We start from the raw sequence: 19,098 nt of genomic DNA on the forward strand, positions 1-19,098 counted from the left end.
AATCTACGAATCTATATGTTATTAATTTCCGTTTAGAAGATTACTCGGTAAATAAAAATTGGAAAACGGTCGTTTAATCCCTTTGCTCGGGGCGATGTATAATATAGTGTAGTAAGATAAGAAGAATTAATCGATTAGAAAAATGGGAAAAGAAGGATAGGATTGTGATAAAATTCACAATTTTCAAGTATATCGCAATTATACTATGTATATATATGTACAATCTACTTATTAGTTCATAAAAAAATATATCTTTCCCTTATTACAAACTATCAATTGCGTTTTCAGAAGGATTGGAGGGAGGGGGGGGAAAGAAAGAACATATACAAAAATTATTACAGCCGATTGTTCGAACAATCGTTCGTTAGGGAAATTTGTAACGAAGAGTTCAGAGGGAATTTTGCGAAAATCGAAAAAAAAAAAACATATTAACGAATAGGGGGAGAAAAAGATCGGCTTTAATGATAATGTACATAAAATGAAGTAACGTAATCTCGAATAATACTTGATTTATCATCAAATCTACAAATTGATTAAACTCTAGGGACGATTGAAAAAATATATATATATAGAATAAAGATCCATTTTTCGAATAAAACAATATTTAACATTAACAAAACGAAAAATGAAGATCCGTTGTACGCGTTGACCCAATTACATCGAAACTAGCGTCCGCTAATCAGCGAGCGAGAACACGCCAACTTATCGACCACCTCGCTCCATTGCGAAAGTCAATCGGCAAGGAATACAACAACAAGGAATAACATGACGATGAAGCGAGAAGTGTGCACTTTTCAACGAGAATTCATTTAACGAATCTAGCAAACTGGACAGGCACGTGAGACGGCATAATAAGAATTTTAAGGAACCGTGCGGATTCAAAAAATTGGGACGAATAAACGATCACAGTTAAGGTTGGAAATCGGTTATTGTACGAGCTATCGAGCTACATTCTACCTGTTGAATAACCTCTTCCGATACGTTCGATTAAATTTAAAAACGCGCGACGAAGAAAGTGAATTCAATAATAAATAATTTAACAAAATGAAAAATAACGAAGGGAATCATCGACTTGAATTTCCAATAATAATACACCGCATAAATCCTGAATAAAAAGAAACTCATTGAACTGGTTAAATAAAATGTCGATCCTGTACGACGATATACACTTAAATTTCTACAGTATTCGTAGAATAAATATACTATGGAAATTTTAGTATCCATCATTTCATTTCAAATTCTACGCGATAACTATCTGAACCAAGCATCCGTTAGATCCAGAAGAACGATTGTAAAAATTGTTTGGAAATTTTGTCATAAACTATATACGTCTATATACTTTTTATCGGAGAAGCAAAATTACGGGATATTATTATTCATCGAAGAAATTTCTAGAAAGATCGATTGCTCTTTCTTCGATTGTCAAACTTTCTCAAATGTCTCGAAAATATTTTTACTCCGTTCTTTCTTGTTTTCTTTTTTCGATACGACGTATTTAAACGATACACACCTACGAAATTTGATCATAATTTATACGATATTTCTTCTACCTGAAAAATTTGACTCGATCTTGGAAGAATTAATCTAATGTCATGGTCTTGATCATCCTCGTACCATCACTGCTCTCCTCGTGCTCGAACATCCTCATTTTTAACTAATTCTACGTTCCCTCTTCGGGAATCTCTCTCGAATGCAAACAATTTCGAAATCGTTCCATCTCCTTCTTTTTTCCTCCTTTCTTCTCCTTTCTCTCGTTTCGTTTCGTTTAAAATCTTAAAATCGAAAAATGAATGGGGAAAATGGCAAAAATGCTATGTCTAGAGGTCGGTAACAGGCCCAGAGAGTTTGATACCGCTGTCGATCATCGACATCCATTCGGGAACCTTCTCCCTGAATGCCGTTACCCCGTTATCCTCATCCACGTTACCATCGTCCTCCTCTTCCACTCCTTCGAGATTCCTCCTCTTCTCCCCATCCTCCTCCTCCTCCTCCTCCTCCCCCTCTTCGTTCTCCCCGGACGAGGAGGAGACGTTCCTCGCGCGTTTCACGTTAGCCGAAACGGTTTCCTGGTCGGTGGCACCGATCATCTTATTATGCAGAATGTCCAGCAGCTTCTCCAGTCTGACAAATGACGAGTCAAGTCACGTTACATGCCTTCGCTCCCCCATCATCCACCACTACTCGGCCCAAACAAATCTCTGTAATGCTCTCTTTAGAAGCGGCAAAAGCAACAGTAAGATCAGCTGAAAGCCATGCTGCCGGCTGGAAGAACAGAAAAAAAAAAAAAAAAGAAAAATACACACGACCAAAGCCGATCACTCGCGGTTTCGCCCTCCTTCGGCCCCGCCGGTTGGTCTATCACCGAGGAGACGGGACTACCACTGTACAGAGCTGTCGTGTGGAACAAAGGTGGAAAGCGCGATGCCTCTAAAAAAAGAAAAAAAGACTCCAAGATGTTCGAGGGAGAAGAGTCACCGTTCGTTCAATCGCGACGCGGGGGAGGACACGGACAGATTGCGATTCGAAAAATCAACCGTGTTGGAAAAAAGCGTCGCGCGCTGCAACGTTTTTTAAACGCGCTGTCGTTGCATAAGGGGATTACATCGATGATCCTTACATGATCCCCGTTTGCCGAACGAATCGAAAATTTTGCAAAGATTTTTCCAACGCATTCTCTCTCTCTTTTTTCCCGTGACAGGAAATAAATCAAAAATATAAACTGTAGAATCTCCCCCTCCTCCCGCCGTATCATACGTCGAAATAGAGACTAGCAGTATCGACGTGAAAATTCACCGAAATACTCTCGCCTCGCTCCAACGATATATAGATAGACATTCACGCGGAAAAATACACGGTGATCGGAGTTTTTAACGTATTAAGAAAGTTCCTTTCGAATTTAGCAGGATCGTTCCTTGTCGGTGGCGTTAAACGCGTTTGCCAGCGACAAACAGCCGACCTCTGCAACTGTTTAAACAACGAATTAATTTGTTGTTTGCCGTTGTTGACGGGGATTCTACGGCGGCTGTTTGTCGTGGAAATTGTAGAAGAAAGAAAATATCAATTTTGTGCGCGCCCGCGCAAACACGCAACGCGAGCGCCGGCTTGAAAACATTAAATTAATATAATATTTGATCATTTATTAAATTGCCGTGTACAAACTCCATACATCGAAACGGGAGGAGGGGGAGAGCGAGTGAGCGAGTGAGATAGAGAGATATACAGAGATGTATAAATATATATATATATATATAGAGAGAGAGAGAGAATGGATAAAAGGAAGGGAAAAATGGAGAAACGTGTATCTGTGGCGGCCGTTATTTCCACCGAACGAACGGATCGAAAGATAAAAATTGACTTTGCTTGTTTAAACTGTACACACCGGGACATTTTTATGATGTTTGAGCGAAACGGTGGAATACAACGAGTATAATCGATAATGATACGTTGATTCTTTCGATCTCATCCTCGAATCTATCGGGGGGAAAAAATCGGTTTTATTTTTTTTTTCTTCGTTCTTTTTTTCCTTTTTTTTTTTTTAATTTCTATTTTCTTTTCGAACAGGGATGCGAGATGACAAGTTGAACACCCTTCGACGATCTTTTAGAAATGTAACGAGATTGACATTGGCAACTGTCGAAGAGTTTGAAGAAAAAAGATGTTGGAACGTTGAGTACTCTTGCTATATTATATTCTTCGAAATGTAATATATATATATATAAAAGAAATGTTTGATTTTTCGTCGAACGATAAAGTCTTGATGTCGATTTAAAAAGAGTTAAAAGAGTTTGCGGGGAAAAAATTGAATCGAAAAGATAAAATCGTTAAAAGAAAAATATAAAAATATAGTCTAAATATAAAAATACACGCATCGAGTAAAAATTTGAGGAATCGAGCCACACGATAATTAAAAAAGAATTCGGAAATTAAACGCATGCTCGTGTAACAAGCTCAAAAGCCATGCCAACGTAATTTACACTGTTACCTACTTACCACATAATCAACTAATTACAACTAATTACAACAACAACTGTGAAGTGAAACTGAAAGAAATTTCCCAAATTCTAAAAAAAAAAAGAAAAAAAGAAAGAAAAAAAAAATACTACATATTTTCCAACAGTTTAACATTTTAAACGTCGAGCTTAATTTGCTTCTTTCGTTGTCACTTCAGAGACCGATAAAAACTACCTCTAAAAAAAAAAAAAGAAGTAAAAGAAGAAGAAACGGAGGAGATAAACGATACCTTCGACAGAGATCACCTCCGAAAGAACGTACGAAACGTGCCAACTCTCTTCCACGCGCGCTATGAATTACAAATACTTTGGAAAAAGAAAAAAAAAAAAAATTTTCACACGAAAAACTTAAACTTGGCTCGCGTGATTCGAAACGAAGCCAAGGGGAATAAATCCGCGAGCGGAATCCGCGAGGCAAGGAAGAGACGTAACGACGAGAAAGATACAAAGAGGAGGAGAGACAGAGAAAAAGAGAGAAATAGAGAGAGAGAGAGAGAAGAGAAGGAGCGAAACAACGATAGACCTACGTGCTATTCGACATGTACATAGTAGTAGCCTCTAGCAAGCCCTTGAAGCCCCCCTTGCTCGTCGGTTCGCGTTTGATTGGCAGGGGCCCCGCGCGTACGTAGCCTAAATGTAGGCGGTGGTGTAGGTAGCGCGTGAAGGTGCTGTCAGGACTCTGGAGGTCAGGATTCCCGTCGAGCAGAGATCTTTCGGCACGAAGGAGCCACCACCGACTACGGCCACTTCCGGGATCTCGGTGATGGCTCGGCTCGTTTCGTCGTCGTCGACGTCGTCGTCGCCGCCATTCCGATCCTCGTCCTTGCTCACCCTTCTCCTCGCGTCTCTCCCCCCCATCTCGTTCCTCTCCATAACCTTGTCCGCCTCGCTCAACGATCTCCTCGACACCAAGCTACCCCTCTTCTTCCTCCCCGACTTCCTCGATCCCGCTCGCTGCTGCTGCTGCTGATAACGATGCTGACCACCGCGCCCCGACTCCTCCTCTTTCCTCGCCGCCTTCGCTCTCTTCTCCGCGATCCACCTGCCGTTCGTCTCCGGATTCCTCTTCGCGGAGTCCATAGCCTCGTCCTCCTCGTCGTTTCCTTTCGCCCTGTCCTCTTCCTCCGCGATCCTCGCATCCTCCTCCTCCTCCTCCTCCTGCTTCTTCTCCACTCGATCGAGGATTCCTTGCTCCACCTTGAAGCTCCCTCCCAACGAGGCAACTTCCGCGACGCTGGAACCGGTGGTGGTCTCCTCGAGACCTGTGCTATCATCGCCGCCCATCGCCGAGAGCGACTCGTTGCTCGAAACGGGGCCCTGGTCGTCGAGAGAAGAGGCTGCTGCGCTGGTGGTGGTGGTGGTGGTGGTGGTGCTACAATCAGCGGTCCGATAAACGATCGGATTGTCGGAGGCGAAATGGTGGCGAGCCAGATCCGTGTTGTTGTTGTTTCGCAGTAACGAGGCGAGGTGTTGGGGGGCCAACAAGGACAACGACGATGTCGATGACGATGGCGCGGGGATGAGGCTACAGGTGTCGGATAGAGCGGTACGCACGGGGGTGCTGGTTACGTAGGATTGCGTAGTATGGAAAGTAGCGACAGGCGGGGCTGATGTTGCGTTTACGCACTTTGCCACGTGGCCCTCGCCTCCCAGACACTTGGACGCCCGGGCCTCCTGCAGCTCCCGTCTCAGCGCCAGAGTTTCTTCCTCGAACGCGGCGATCTCGCGGCCTTCGTTGCTACGTGCCAATCAACACACAATTTCCACCATGTATTTATGTACAGTGTATTTCAGGGCGCGCGTGTCTCAACCAGCACGGTGCAATGCGATCTTTTGCCAATTTTTCTGCGTGTGGATGTATCGTTCGGGTGTATCTTGGCATGCGGACCCGAACGCGTGCGAGGTGTAAAAGTGCGGATGGAGATAATAGTGAGAAAGAGAGAGGGAGAGAGAGAGAGAGAAAGAGAGAATGGAAAGAGAGAGAGAGAGAGAGAAAGCTTGGATGCGCTTTTCCAATGTGAGTCTCGATTGGTTGGATTGGAAAGAACTCGCGAGAGACGGATTATCGGGTAATATTATTGGTTGGTGATTTCGAGCGGTTCGTACTCGATGGTGAGTATCTTTTTGAAGTCGTTTTTCAAAGAGTTGCGGCATGGTTAATGCTTGGAAATGCTTTTGGAATGGTTTTTCTCCAGCGAGCATTGTCGTTGCATCGCGTGCCGCGTATATATCCGAGGAGGAAACTAGTGAAAGTTATTTTAGCGGTTAGCTTTTTTCTTCTTGGGTGCCGAACAGGTTGCGAAGCATTGACAGGATTAACGCTTTCAATGATTTTTTTTTAGGTTGATCGTAGCTGTAATGGTTAAATGGATGCGAAGAAATCGAGAATAGATGCATGCTGTGTTATCGAGGTAAGAAGATTTAATAATAATTAATAGAGAAATTCGCGAATAAAAAAATATGTAAATATGTGAAATATGTGAAAAGAAATTTTGTCGATGAAATTGTTTTACTGTGAAATTCTATACTCGTTTATTCGTAATCGAATAACGTGAATTGGTAAAAATTCTACTAGTAAGTCTAAGTTCAAATCGACAAAAATTACAAAATTGTAACGTAATAATAATTTACAAAATTTACAAAATTATGTAAATTCGATTCTTGTGATTGATGCAATATATGTATAAAAAAAAAAGGAAAAGAAAAAAACAAGGAATAAAACAATTTACAACAAAAGAAATGATGAAGTATTAAAGTTTGTTAAAAGAATGTGCAACGATCATGCAAAGCAATAAATAGGTACTCACTTTGCATTCAGCTTCAACATTGCCACTTCCTCCTCCAATTTTGCTATTCTTCTGTCGCTTTCCTCTTTTTCTTCCGTTAATTTTATTATTCGATTCTGAAAAGGAATCAAAGGAATTACTTGGACACGAAGGAGATGTGCAATTAAATTACGACGTATGACGATCAAGAAGGATAATTACAGCTTGCAAGAAGATTCTTTCGTCACAAAAAAAAAAACGAGGATAAAAATAAAAGATAACAATATCGTTCGAGCGCAGATAAGATGGCTCGACTCGTTTCGAAAGAAATCAAACAATTTACATAGCGGGCTGCAATTTTTCACGAGATAACGTTTCACCGACTTGCCAACACTCTGAATATAACGAAAAAATATATCCATCTTATCTCACCTCCGATCTTTCTCATTCTCATCTGCTTCGAAAAAATGTTTGAAAAAAGAAAAAAATGTAAGCATCTCCCTAATTTCTGCTCGAGCTTTTCGAAATGGAAGTGAAAATGGCGGCGCGGTGGCACGGAACGGTGACTTTCCATGGAGAGCACTCGGCCCGCGTGAAAACGCGTCGAGAAACGCCGCGAGCATGGCAGAAATATACATACTGAAAAGTGGAAGGTCCCGGAGGTTCAATTACGAAGATTGGCAACGCGACGCGACGAGGAGAGGCGAGTATGACGCGGATGGCCATCGCTTCGGTTGATGAGGCTAATGGATGGTTGAAACCCGAGAAGGCAGAAGAGGGAAAAAGAGGGGGAGGAAAGAGGCCAAGGGAGAGGCCGTGACAGCCGCTAAGTGCCTCATCCTTCACCCTTCCTCCTCCTCCTCCTCCTCTCTTCCTCGCAACGCATAGAAAAATCCTTCCTTCTCTATCTTTCTTCTACCCACCCCTCCCCTATAACTGCCACCCTCATGTGAAACCTAATCATTTTTACCAAGCGTCACGGATATTTCGTATTACGTCTACATTAGGTTCTCCGGTAACGGTCTGCCTTTTTATCCAAACCACGCTGCTGCTGCTGTTGCTGCTGCCTTTCGACTCCTCCATGAGATCAATTAGGGGATGAAGTCGTTTTTTCGAGCCCTCGAGCCAAATAGATCCAATTAGAATCTAACTTTCGGGTCTTTTAATTTCGTTTCTTTGACGATTTTGAAGAGCGAACGAATTTTTGTATATTTCTTAGTGCGTTCTTTAAAATTGTACATGTATGTTTCTTTTTCAAGATTGAACATAGAATATTGTTTCTTCTCTAAATATTTGAGAATTGGGATTTACTTGGGCTAATCCTTGATATAAGACCCTTTCTATAAGATAATCGAAAACTAATTAAACGAGAAGAATATAAATTTTGATTGTTGAACGTGAAGAAGAATAATTAGATATTCTTCTTCGAGAATAACAATCGACGTCCTGGCTAGTTTCAATGGAAAAATCCATATTGAACAACTTTCTGCGAAAAATTTCTCGAGCACAAAGAATTGGTTAAATACTGGAATTATTCCCATTGAATCCATTATTGGATATGAACGTGAATATGTTCCATATATTCCTTTCTATTGTGTGGTCGATATAAATATTAGGAAAAACAAGGAAGTTTATATTTGAATAGCGCTGTATAAAAATTCCAATGTAAATATACATGAATAATCGAAGAGAAAAAGAGAGGGATCGAGAAACGCGTACAGTGAAAAGAATTTGATCGATGAAAATTCGCGTACAGACGATAATCGAGAAAGGGAAATTGTAAGAAAGGAAAAATGGGGGTAGAGGAAAAGGGAGAAGCGCGGATCACCTGGCCGTCCTAATCAAACAGAACGTACGAATGCTACGCAAACAATATGTCCATGACCATGCCAGTGGAAATGCCGAAAGCGTTGGTCGGAGCGGCACATTACGATGTAGCCTAGCTGCAAAGTCGAGAGAGAATGAGAAAAAATGGATTCTTTCTTTCTCTCTTTTCTGTCTCTCTATACGTTTTGTTTTCACTTCCCACGTTTTCTATCTACCGAACTTTTACGCTTCCAACTTCCTGCCTCTTTTCCACTAAATGAATTTTTTCTACAAACCTATCGACTAATCGTGAAAATTGATATAGCGATGACACATTCTGCTCACTTGTGGAAAACTTTTATGTCGCTCAATAACTATTATGAATCAATGTTTAATAATAACAACGATGTAAATTATTGAATGTATTGAATGGAAATTATTTAGAAGAGCATTTATCTTTTTTTTTTTATTTTTCGTTTAGAGCGAATTGTCTATAGCGAAGCGATAGACAGAGAATTGATTTTAGAGTTTGTATAAAAATATAAAATTAATACTTACGTTTAAATTTGCCACTTCTAACGACCTTTGGTTCAGTTTTTCCTCCACCATAGATTTTACTTTAGAGATCAATCCCTCCTCGCATGTTTTGTTGGCTTGTCTAATTTCGCGAATAAAATCTGAAGGAATTAAAATATTTGTGTTTTTTTGTGTATATTATATTGTAACTATTATTGTTTGTATTAATATTAATATAAAACACAAAATTGAATTAGATTTAAAAATTCAAAGAGGTTTTACTATAATCTGATATAACAACTTTTGTTAATATTTACCTGATAACATTCCTGGTTGATAATCTGAAGAGCTGCTATATTTACATTGTGCTAGTTTTGCTTTCATACTGCCTAGTTCCGATTTTGTTTCATTTAACTCTTTGAACAATTGACTGTTGCCTTTTTTCAGTTCTGTCATCTGAAAGCAAAATTATACGATTATTAATATATATCTGTTTTATTTTAAATATATATAACTTATATATCCACCTGTTCGATAAGAGATAAGACGAGCTTATTGCTACGTCCAACTGTAGTAATAGAGCTTCCACTATCGATACTATCAGAATCTTCGCTCTGAGTTTGAACTGGAGCTTCTGCAGATCCAAGACCAGGATCTGAATACCTTCGATGCTCTGAATTTGGCTCATCCCCATTTATTTCATTATTCTTGTTACCAGTAGGTGGCAAGCTTGCATAATCTCCATTTTGATAATTAATAGGCACAGAAGATTCTACTCCATTTTCTTGTAAACTTGAGTAACCATTCCCCATAGAATTCATATTCAAATTCATTGGAAAATTTTGATTACAATGCCGTCTGGGTCTACCGTGAACAGTTCTAATACCAGAAAACGGTACTGGTTGATATAGCCTATACATGGTTGGAAGTGAAACAGGTTCCATGGTATACGTCATGGGCATCTGTGTATAACCACACATGCTAGGATCGGACGTTGTTGTAAAAAGACGCTGTCCATTGTTCGAAAAGTTTTGTTGTTGGACATTGGACTGCCATAATAGATGCTGATACTCCATTCCGGGTACCATATCGTTATTTTGATTGTTTTGCATGTTATTCATCCATAAACCAAGTATATTATTTTTTTTACTTGATCTTTTCTTATTTTTCTTAGAATGACTAGAGATATCCTCACGATACCCTGACCTAGATGTATCCAATTTGCTAAAAATTTGTTAAAATTAAAAACATTAACGATTATGAATCGAACGAATCACATAAAATATCACGACATACCTTTTATCCATTTTTACGGACGAAATACACCGTGTCAGAGGTTAGTCGAAAATCAACACTTGTAATATACGTGACATGGAGATTTGACCAGATATCGTACTGTAATGCGTACGTAGAAATATTGATATCTCGATTTTTTATAAACTAGCTTAGCAATATCGTAGTAATAGTAAATACGGACGGTAAACACTCGGACTCACTCTGTTCTATTCAGAATCAGTGGTTATCACTTTGCGGCTGATTGGTTGAATGAATCCCTACTCTTTCCTAATTGCAAAACGTAATTACTTATATCACGAACGATGTATAAGATATACGTTGCTACTTTGTGTCCTATGTTTTAAAATACTGATCGAGTAAAAAATCATATATCCGAGCCGTTTCTTAAGCTCATAAATTATGTAGAGCAAGTATAGACAAAGAAAAAAAATAATCAGAGAAGGACAAAGATAGGGTAAAAATATTGAAATCAACGCCATCTTCAGAGTGCTGCAAATAAAACTCAATAAAGAAAGGATAAAAGATAGATGGATAGAAGATGGATAAGAATTAACTTATAGTACCATCTCTTGAGTATAGAGAAATATTTCACGTTGAGCATTTCTCAAAGAGATGACGCTATTAGTTAAGTACTTATATAGCGATTTTTTTTATATTCAAAAGATGGCATTGATCTTTAATTTTTATCTTATTCTAAAATCTTTATTCAAGAGATGGCACTAATTATCAATTCTTGCCCTATCTCTTTTTCCTTTTATTTACTCTTCTTTCTTTATTTGAGTTTATTTAAAGCGGCATTCTAAAGATGGCGTTGAATTCAATATTTTTATCTTATCTCTGTCCTTTTCTCGCTATTTCCTCTCCTTGTCTATATTTTACAAATTATAACATTATAAATATGAACACTTGTGACAATCTATGGATTAAAAAGATTTAAGATCTTTTTTAATAAAAATAAGAAAGAGATAATAGTTTATATATTTTTATATGTTGTATATATATTTTACATATATATCTGTATTTATATACTTTGATTATTGCATTTGTATATTTTTTATTTTTTTATATATCTTTTTTATAAAATATATATATTTTTAATTTTATATGATGCCCAAATTTTGTTTACTACAAATATATATATATATATATATATACGTATATAAATACGAATACCGCCTTTGACGTTAAGGCATTGTACGCATGCGCCATAGTAGTTCTTCCAAGCTTTCAAGTGACGTGGCTTCAATGACGGCAGGAGTTGTACTGTTACGGTGAAGTAGTGTCCTTTTAATTCAATTGTAAAATAATGCTGTAATTATGAGAACTTGATAGTAAAGATTATTTAAAATTATCTCAAGCTTATAATTAAAAGTATACGATAGTCATCGTTGACTTAATTAGGTATGTTTAACCTAAAATCATTTATTATACATTCTTTACACTTGTCACATATTTAAAAATTATATGAATATTAAGGATTAAAATTAAATGTTATTTTTATTATCTGGTATTTCTTGATTATAGCAACATGACTACTTATGAAGATTTCATTCAACAAAATGAAGACCGTGATGGAATACGTATTACTTGGAATGTTTGGCCGTCATCACGTGTAGATGCTACTAGACTTGTTGTACCTTTAGGAACACTTTATCAACCAATCAAAGAAAGACCAGATCTTCCACCAATACAATATGATCCTGTTCTTTGTACAAGATCTACATGTAGAGCAATTTTAAATCCATTATGCCAAGTTGATTATCGTGCTAAATTATGGGTGTGCAATCTATGCTTTCAAAGAAATCCTGTAAGAATTAAATTATATTGATTATAAAAATAAGCATAATTATCTTATAATAAAATAATATTTGATATATAATATATTTTCAGTTTCCTCCACAATATGCTGCTATTTCAGAACAACATCAACCAGCTGAATTAATTCCAAAGTTTTCAACTATTGAATATACCATAATGGTAAATAATATTTATATCAAAATAAAATATTATTTTTATCAATCTATTGAATATTAATTATTATTATTTTTGAATATATATAGAGAGCACAATGTTTACCACCCATTTTTTTACTGGTTGTGGATACATGTATGGATGATGAAGAACTAGGTTCTCTCAAAGATTCTTTACAAATGTCACTTTCTTTACTTCCACCTAATGCTCTAATTGGTCTTATTACATTTGGAAGAATGGTGCAAGTACATGAACTAAGTTGTGAAGGATGCAGTAAAAGTTATGTTTTTCGTGGTACTAAAGATTTACAACCAAAACAGGTTCAAGATATGCTAGGTATATTTTTATAATAAAACATAACTGTACAAAATAGATATTTATTATTATGACTTATAGGTATAGGTCGGCCAATACCAGGTCAAAATCCAAACCAACAAAGAGGACCTGGTGGACAACCATTACCAGCAGCAAATCGTTTTTTACAACCTGTACATAAATGTGATATGAGTTTAACAGATCTTTTGGGAGAACTTCAACGAGATCCATGGCCGGTCGGGCCAGGAAAACGTCCATTGCGATCGACGGGTGTCGCATTAGCTGTTGCTACTGGTCTTTTGGAAGCTAGTTATGCTAATACAGGAGCCAGGTACATGTTTCTATTGTAAATTTTTTATTCGAACATTTTGAATAAAAATATATTTTATATTATATACTATTTTAAGTTATTATTTTTAGAATAATGCTATTTGTGGGTGGACCTTGTTCTCAAGGACCTGGTCAAGTCGTAACGGATGACTTACGGCAACCTATTAGATCACATCATGATATTCAAAAAGATAATGCTAAACATATGAAAAAAGCAACTAAACATTATGATTCTCTCGCGTCACGTGCTGCAACAAACGGTCACATAATAGACATCTATTCGTGCGCTCTCGATCAAACCGGTCTATTAGAAATGAGACAATGTTGCAATTCAACTGGTGGTCATATGCTTATGGGAGATTCTTTCAATTCTTCTCTATTCAAGCAAACATTCCAACGTGTGTTTGCTAAAGATCATAAAGGCGATTTAAAAATGGCATTTAATGCAACATTGGAGGTGAAAACGTCACGAGAAATTAAAGTTTCCGGTGCGATCGGGCCCTGCGTATCTCTAGGAGTAAAAGGATCAAGTGTCGGAGAACAAGAAGTAGGATTAGGTGGTACATGCCAATGGAAATTCTGTTCTCTTACACCTTCCACTACTACAGCATTATTTTTCGAAGTTGTCAATCAACATACAGCACCGATTCCTCAAGGTGGAAGAGGCTGTATTCAATTTATCACACAGTATCAACATAGTAGCGGTCAACGAAGAATCAGAGTTACTACAATTGCTAGAAAGTATGTTAATATATTTATTAAATTTTTGTTATTGGATATTTTATTATTATTATTATTTAATTTTTATTACTTTTTAATCATAATAATTTCGATTATAGTTGGGCAGATGCATCGACATCTTTACATCATATAAGTGCCGGATTTGATCAAGAAGCAGCCGCTGTTCTCATGTCGCGTTTAGCTGTATTTAGGGCAGAAAGTGACGATGGACCAGATGTTTTAAGATGGGTCGATCGTATGCTTATTAGATTAGTTTGTATTTTTTATTAAATTTATATTTAATATTTAATATAACATATATATATATATAATACTTCTAACATTAAACATTTCTTTTATAGTGCCAGAAATTTGGAGAATACACAAAAGATGATCCAAATAGTTTTAGACTTGCAGAAAACTTTTCTTTATATCCTCAATTTATGTATCATTTGCGTAGATCGCAATTTCTACAAGTATTTAATAATTCTCCTGATGAAACTAGTTTTTATAGGTCAGCTATTATTATACTTTCGTGTTTCAATCAATTAAAATATTATTACTAATTAAATTTTAAATATTATAGGCATATGCTCATGCGAGAAGATTTAACAAATTCTTTAATAATGGTACAGCCAATTTTGTACAGTTATGGATTTAGTGGTCCTCCAGAACCAGTTTTATTAGATACATCATCTATTCAGCCAGATAGAATTTTATTGATGGATACTTTCTTCCAAATCCTTATATTCCATGGAGAGGTAGTTATTTATCATTGTTTATGATTAATGATAATATATTTGCAATGTACTATTAATTTATTACAGACTATTGCACAATGGCGTCAATTAAAATATCAAGATTTGCCAGAATATGAGAATTTCCGGCAATTATTAGCAGCACCTGTTGATGATGCTGCTGAAATATTAGCCGAACGATTCCCTGCACCTAGATATATCGATACTGAACAAGGTGGTTCACAAGCAAGGTTTTTGTTGAGCAAAGTGAATCCAAGTCAAACTCATAACAATATGTATGCTTATGGAGCGGTAAGTACATTACTTAGTATTTTTATTCTTAATAGTATAAGTATATTTTCAACATCAAATTTATTAATCATATTAGACTATTTTATTTATTTTTCATTTTCAACAAATTAAACATTTTAATCAACCATATGTAATTAATAATCTTTTCATGTCATCGTGATCCTGCAACCAGGGGATGCCGATACCCAGTGGGGTGTGTTTTATATTCATTTGATAATTATATTTTTTTTCTTTATATTTGCTTTTATTGCTTCGGTAATGGAATTAGTGGGGAAAATTTAAAAATTTATAAATAGTTAATATTTCTTATCTATACAATAAAATATTTATTTTTTTTCATCATATTTTTTAACAGTAGTAAAAAGTAACTAACAAATATTAACTATTACTCCAAAACTATCGCTATAAAAATATCAATATTAAATTGTTTTAAATTATCTCACACAATTATTTAACACAATTTCACTATAAGGCAAGCATAAAATTCTACACACTTTAACAGTTTTTTGCAATTCTATTATCACAATTCACTGGTGGTTGGCATCAAAAAAATCTTTGTTCACAAAATACATTTTTATGAATTATAATTAACTTTAATCTATTTATTTATTTATTTATTTATTTATTGGTTTAGCAATAAAACTTATTAGCTTTTCTTCATTTTATTGATTATTAATTCTAATTTTTAATTAATTTTTATTGTAATTTAGGAAAGTGGAGCGCCTGTCTTAACTGATGATGTCAGTTTGCAAGTATTCATGGAGCATTTAAAAAAATTAGCTGTGTCATCCACGGCTTAAATTATTATGAAAAATCCAATAAATATTCCTCATTGTTTTGCATATGCAAATTTTAATGATCTGGAATATAATGAGGTACCGATAGTTACAATCTATTAAGAAAGATAAAATAAACGCAGTAAGAATTTTCATTATATCGAGAATGTACGATTAATTAAATATAATTCCTCAATATTTTTTTTGAAGTCAAGATATAATTCATGTACAAATAAAATACATAGTATTCGTGTAATACATATTTTACATTCATGTTTCCCATTTTTTTAATATGTCATCAATAGCATAACTTATTTTCCAATAGTACTTGTTTATGTAAATGTAATACATAGTAAATGTTATCATATTTTTCTTTGGAAAATGTAAGCAGTAAAACAAGACAAATAATAAATGTTGTAAACTGTAGGTAACAAAATCTGTAATAACTATAGAATTTATATGTATACTATAAATCGTATAATTGTATCATTTTTTATTAATTAAATTACAGCTGTTTTAATAACAGTTAAAAAAAAAAGGAATTTACTATCTTACCTTTCATTGTATCATTAAATACTGAACATAACTTCAACTTTTTTTCATGTAAAATAAATAAAGATATATAAGAAAAAATAAACTGTTATATTCATTATTATTATTATAAATTATAATAAATTTTAATATATATGCCCAACACATCAGCAAATTGTGCATTATTTGAAGAGAAAAATAAATTAACTAAGAAATCGTATAGACATTTTTTGTTCTACATCTGTCCTCTCTAATGCTTTACAAAACTCTTCAAATGAAATCATTCCATCACCATTTTCATCAGCTTCTACTATAGTTCTTTCTGCAATACTAGTTAATTGTTCTTCGCTAAAATAAATGAGATATTTTTAAATAAATTAAAAAATAAACAAATTTATTTTATTTTTAAGTAATAAATTAAATTATTTTTGTTACCTAATATTTGCACCAACCATCATGTGCAAAATAGCTAGTAATTCATCTTTTGATATTAAATCATCATTATCCAAATCATACATTTTGAAAGCAACTGAAATATAAACAAAATATTTTAAAATTTCTTTTGATTTTATTTGAATTTATTATCAGCTCATTATTAACTTACATTTTAATTTCTCTTGTCTAGAATTTAATCTATTAGGACTATTTTTTTTAATGGGTCTGAAGTGAGCCAGCACTTGCATAAATTGTAAGAAATTTACTCTATCATTACCACTTTCATCAAAGAAAGCATTTACAATTCTATCACCAAGAGGATTTATTGCCAATTCTGGAATCCTAAGGAAATCTTCTCTACTAAGAGTTCCACAATCTCCACGATCAAGACTTGTAAAACGACTATATAAACGTTCAATCTGGTTTGGTGTAACTATAACACAAAGCAAGAATTTAATCAATAAATATATATATTATTACAATGCACTTTAGATATTAATATATTAATAATTAAATAAATATTCTCAAATATAAAATAAATATAATAAAAAATATATATGATCATTATTATAATTTTCATAATAGGAAATATAATATATAAAATATATTATAAATTAATAATTAAATATTATAGATTATATCTTAAACAGTAATAAATTTGAATGTTTTTTTGAAATAATGTATTTTATAAATAAAACTTACATCCAGTGGCTTCTTGGATTTGTGCTATTTCTTCTTCGCGTAGAAGAAGGCTAGATCTATTACCCATTATTTTCTTTGATGTAATTAAAATATTTTTAATAAAATAATTTAATAACTTTAACTTAATTTAAATATATTAATTCATATTTAATTTCCTTGTTTTAGAATGTACACTTTCTGTATATGATATCCTAACATTTGACAAATAATCATAAGTGTCAAAGGTTACTGATGAAAAAAAATCTCAAGACTGATATACAATATGTTATTCCAGTAGAGAAATTTCATATATACTTAACATTAATATAATATATTCAAATAATTTTTTAAAGTCATTTTATTTAAAAAAGAAATATTTGATATAATATTTTTTGTAACTATTTTCAATATATTATAAATTTAATAATAATATTACAAATATAACACACATTACAACAGAATTTCGTGCCAAAATTGAAATAAAAAAAAAATTAAATTTTGTAAAAATTCTATTAATTATTATAAAGTTTCCACTATTATATTCCCTAGTATAGGGATTAATGTACAAATATTATTATATAAAGAACTCGAAACGATCTTATATGTATTTATTTTACATAACATCATTCATTAATATTTTTCTTTGCTACTTAATCTTTATTTTTCATTTAATGAAAATTCATTTATATAAAAAAAAAATTTTTTTTATGTTATTTAAACTTTCATTATTCATTTTTTATATAGGAAATTATTATACGAATTCACACGAATTATTATAAATTATTATATAAATTATTTAAATATTGTTTCGAATTTAATTAATATTATCGTTAATATTATTTCACAAAATTTTTTTCAAGTTTAAAAAATTATATGTTTGTGCTATGACTTTATAATTCCAACATCAGTGGTCAGGAAGTGACGTTCATACAGCATAGTGTCCACGTAGCGCCTCAGCTTCTGACGAGCGTAGTTTTTCGTACGTCAAATATAACAGTTTGTGAAGCGTTCTTCATTTATACACATTGTGAGTACTGTGTTTTAAAGAAAAATTTTTTGATCTTTTCAAAGAAAGTTAAGAAAAAAATTAACAACGCATTAATGGACAATTTTTGTAACCTATAAGTTATTTTAACAGTTATTACCGAGTCAAAAAATTAATACATACATTTTTTTTTTATTGAAGTGAAATATAACAATTTCTTAGATATACTATAAGTTTAAAAGCACATGTAATTTTGTACACCGTTCGTATAAAATTTAAACACGAATACTATCAGTTTATTCTAATTATAAAAATTGAATGTAAATGTGGTTTGTCAATATAAACTTCATCGCAGGAATATTTTATTTTCAGTTACACAAGTACAATGGATCAAGTGAAGAAACTTACCGAACCTGGACGTCAATTTGCGAAAGATAGTATTCGTCTTATTAAACGATGCACAAAACCTGATAGGAAGGGTAAGTTTATAACAAATGTCATTGATTATTTTCTGAATTTTGTTTTAACTTGTTGTTTGGTAACTTAGAATTTCAGAAAATTGCCATTGCCACTGCCATTGGTTTTTGCATAATGGGTTTTATAGGATTCTTTGTCAAATTAATTCATATTCCAATTAATAATATCATTGTGTAAGTGAATTTGATTATATATTGTTAATATCTCTTTAAATAATTATATTAATGTTATTGCATCTTTCAGGGGTTCATAAACTCATTAAATAGGTATATTTAAGATTTAATAAGATTATATTTCCTTCCCTTTTTCCAAAGTATCTTTATTTATAAAATGAAATTATGAATTTTGTTTTGAATTGATTGTGACTGAGATATGAGAATGTAATATTAATATCGAATTCTATAATAAAATGTGTGTGTAGTATTTGTTGATAGT

At 33.9% G+C, this 19,098-nt stretch overlaps 4 protein-coding genes across 7 annotated transcripts; 2 read left to right on the top strand and 2 right to left on the bottom strand.

Moving 5' to 3' along the window:
* Positions 1-1,983: 1,983 nt before the first annotated feature.
* LOC108000560 (uncharacterized) lies at positions 1,984-10,823 on the bottom strand. Of its 2 annotated transcripts, none has more exons than XR_009831197.1 (7): positions 10,394-10,823; positions 9,625-10,321; positions 9,415-9,553; positions 9,140-9,258; positions 6,818-6,912; positions 4,538-5,748; positions 1,984-2,121 (listed from the first exon to the last, which is right to left on the bottom strand). XR_009831197.1 is itself a non-coding variant. In XM_017060959.3 (7 exons), exons 2-7 carry the CDS (start codon positions 10,402-10,404, stop codon positions 4,641-4,643), a joined length of 2,169 nt encoding a protein of 722 aa, XP_016916448.3. In that variant the 5' UTR covers positions 10,405-10,492; positions 10,594-10,805; the 3' UTR covers positions 3,128-4,640. The 2 variants fall into 2 exon arrangements, 1 of the variants encoding a protein (XP_016916448.3); XM_017060959.3 differs by lacking the exon at positions 1,984-2,121 and having other exon boundaries at positions 3,128-5,748; positions 10,394-10,492; positions 10,594-10,805.
* Positions 10,824-11,569: 746 nt separating this feature from the next.
* LOC108000598 (protein transport protein Sec23A) lies at positions 11,570-16,191 on the top strand. Of its 2 annotated transcripts, XM_017061027.3 has the most exons (12): positions 11,570-11,794; positions 11,918-12,200; positions 12,284-12,370; positions 12,454-12,700; positions 12,761-13,010; positions 13,100-13,750; positions 13,849-14,002; positions 14,092-14,243; positions 14,316-14,490; positions 14,557-14,778; positions 14,951-14,971; positions 15,489-15,827. In XM_017061027.3, exons 2-12 carry the CDS (start codon positions 11,922-11,924, stop codon positions 15,576-15,578), a joined length of 2,328 nt encoding a protein of 775 aa, XP_016916516.1. In that variant the 5' UTR covers positions 11,570-11,794; positions 11,918-11,921; the 3' UTR covers positions 15,579-15,827. The 2 variants fall into 2 exon arrangements, with proteins under 2 accessions (XP_016916516.1, XP_016916517.1); XM_017061028.3 differs by lacking the exon at positions 14,951-14,971 and having other exon boundaries at positions 15,489-16,191.
* LOC108000599 (calcineurin B homologous protein 1) lies at positions 16,178-17,987 on the bottom strand. The gene is made up of 4 exons (XM_017061029.3): positions 17,223-17,987; positions 16,690-16,953; positions 16,521-16,614; positions 16,178-16,433 (listed from the first exon to the last, which is right to left on the bottom strand). Exons 1-4 carry the CDS (start codon positions 17,287-17,289, stop codon positions 16,289-16,291), a joined length of 570 nt encoding a protein of 189 aa, XP_016916518.1. The 5' UTR covers positions 17,290-17,987; the 3' UTR covers positions 16,178-16,288.
* A 102-nt stretch (positions 17,988-18,089) lies between these two features.
* Positions 18,090-19,086, top strand: LOC108000588 (protein transport protein Sec61 subunit gamma). 2 transcript variants are annotated; one of them, XM_017061016.3, is made up of 4 exons: positions 18,090-18,228; positions 18,559-18,665; positions 18,734-18,836; positions 18,907-19,086. In XM_017061016.3, exons 2-4 carry the CDS (start codon positions 18,572-18,574, stop codon positions 18,914-18,916), a joined length of 207 nt encoding a protein of 68 aa, XP_016916505.1. In that variant the 5' UTR covers positions 18,090-18,228; positions 18,559-18,571; the 3' UTR covers positions 18,917-19,086. The 2 variants fall into 2 exon arrangements, with proteins under 2 accessions (XP_016916505.1, XP_028523845.1); XM_028668044.2 differs by having other exon boundaries at positions 18,220-18,433.
* The last annotated feature ends 12 nt before the right edge of the window (positions 19,087-19,098 follow it).

This window comes from Apis cerana, linkage group LG9 (genome assembly GCF_029169275.1).
Source record: "Apis cerana isolate GH-2021 linkage group LG9, AcerK_1.0, whole genome shotgun sequence".
NCBI classification, from domain to species: Eukaryota; Metazoa; Arthropoda; class Insecta; order Hymenoptera; family Apidae; genus Apis; species Apis cerana.

Coding starts and splice junctions, on each gene's coding strand:
- LOC108000598 (XM_017061027.3), top strand. CDS start 11,922: ATGACTACTTATGAAGATTTCATTCAACAAAATGAAGACCGTGATGGA. Junction 12,201..12,283: donor TATGCTTTCAAAGAAATCCT/GTAAGAATTAAA, acceptor ATATATTTTCAG/TTTCCTCCACAATATGCTGC. Junction 14,491..14,556: donor TCCTTATATTCCATGGAGAG/GTAGTTATTTAT, acceptor AATTTATTACAG/ACTATTGCACAATGGCGTCA.
- LOC108000588 (XM_017061016.3), top strand. CDS start 18,572: ATGGATCAAGTGAAGAAACTTACCGAACCTGGACGTCAATTTGCGAAA. Junction 18,666..18,733: donor CACAAAACCTGATAGGAAGG/GTAAGTTTATAA, acceptor TTGGTAACTTAG/AATTTCAGAAAATTGCCATT.
- LOC108000599 (XM_017061029.3), bottom strand. CDS start 17,289: ATGGGTAATAGATCTAGCCTTCTTCTACGCGAAGAAGAAATAGCACAA. Junction 16,954..17,222: donor AATCCAAGAAGCCACTGGAT/GTAAGTTTTATT, acceptor TTTGTGTTATAG/TTACACCAAACCAGATTGAA. Junction 16,434..16,520: donor ATGGTTGGTGCAAATATTAG/GTAACAAAAATA, acceptor CATTTATTTTAG/CGAAGAACAATTAACTAGTA.
- LOC108000560 (XM_017060959.3), bottom strand. Junction 9,259..9,414: donor TCAACCAGGAATGTTATCAG/GTAAATATTAAC, acceptor TAATTCCTTCAG/ATTTTATTCGCGAAATTAGA. Junction 5,749..6,817: donor ATGTTGAAGCTGAATGCAAA/GTGAGTACCTAT, acceptor ATTGGCACGTAG/CAACGAAGGCCGCGAGATCG.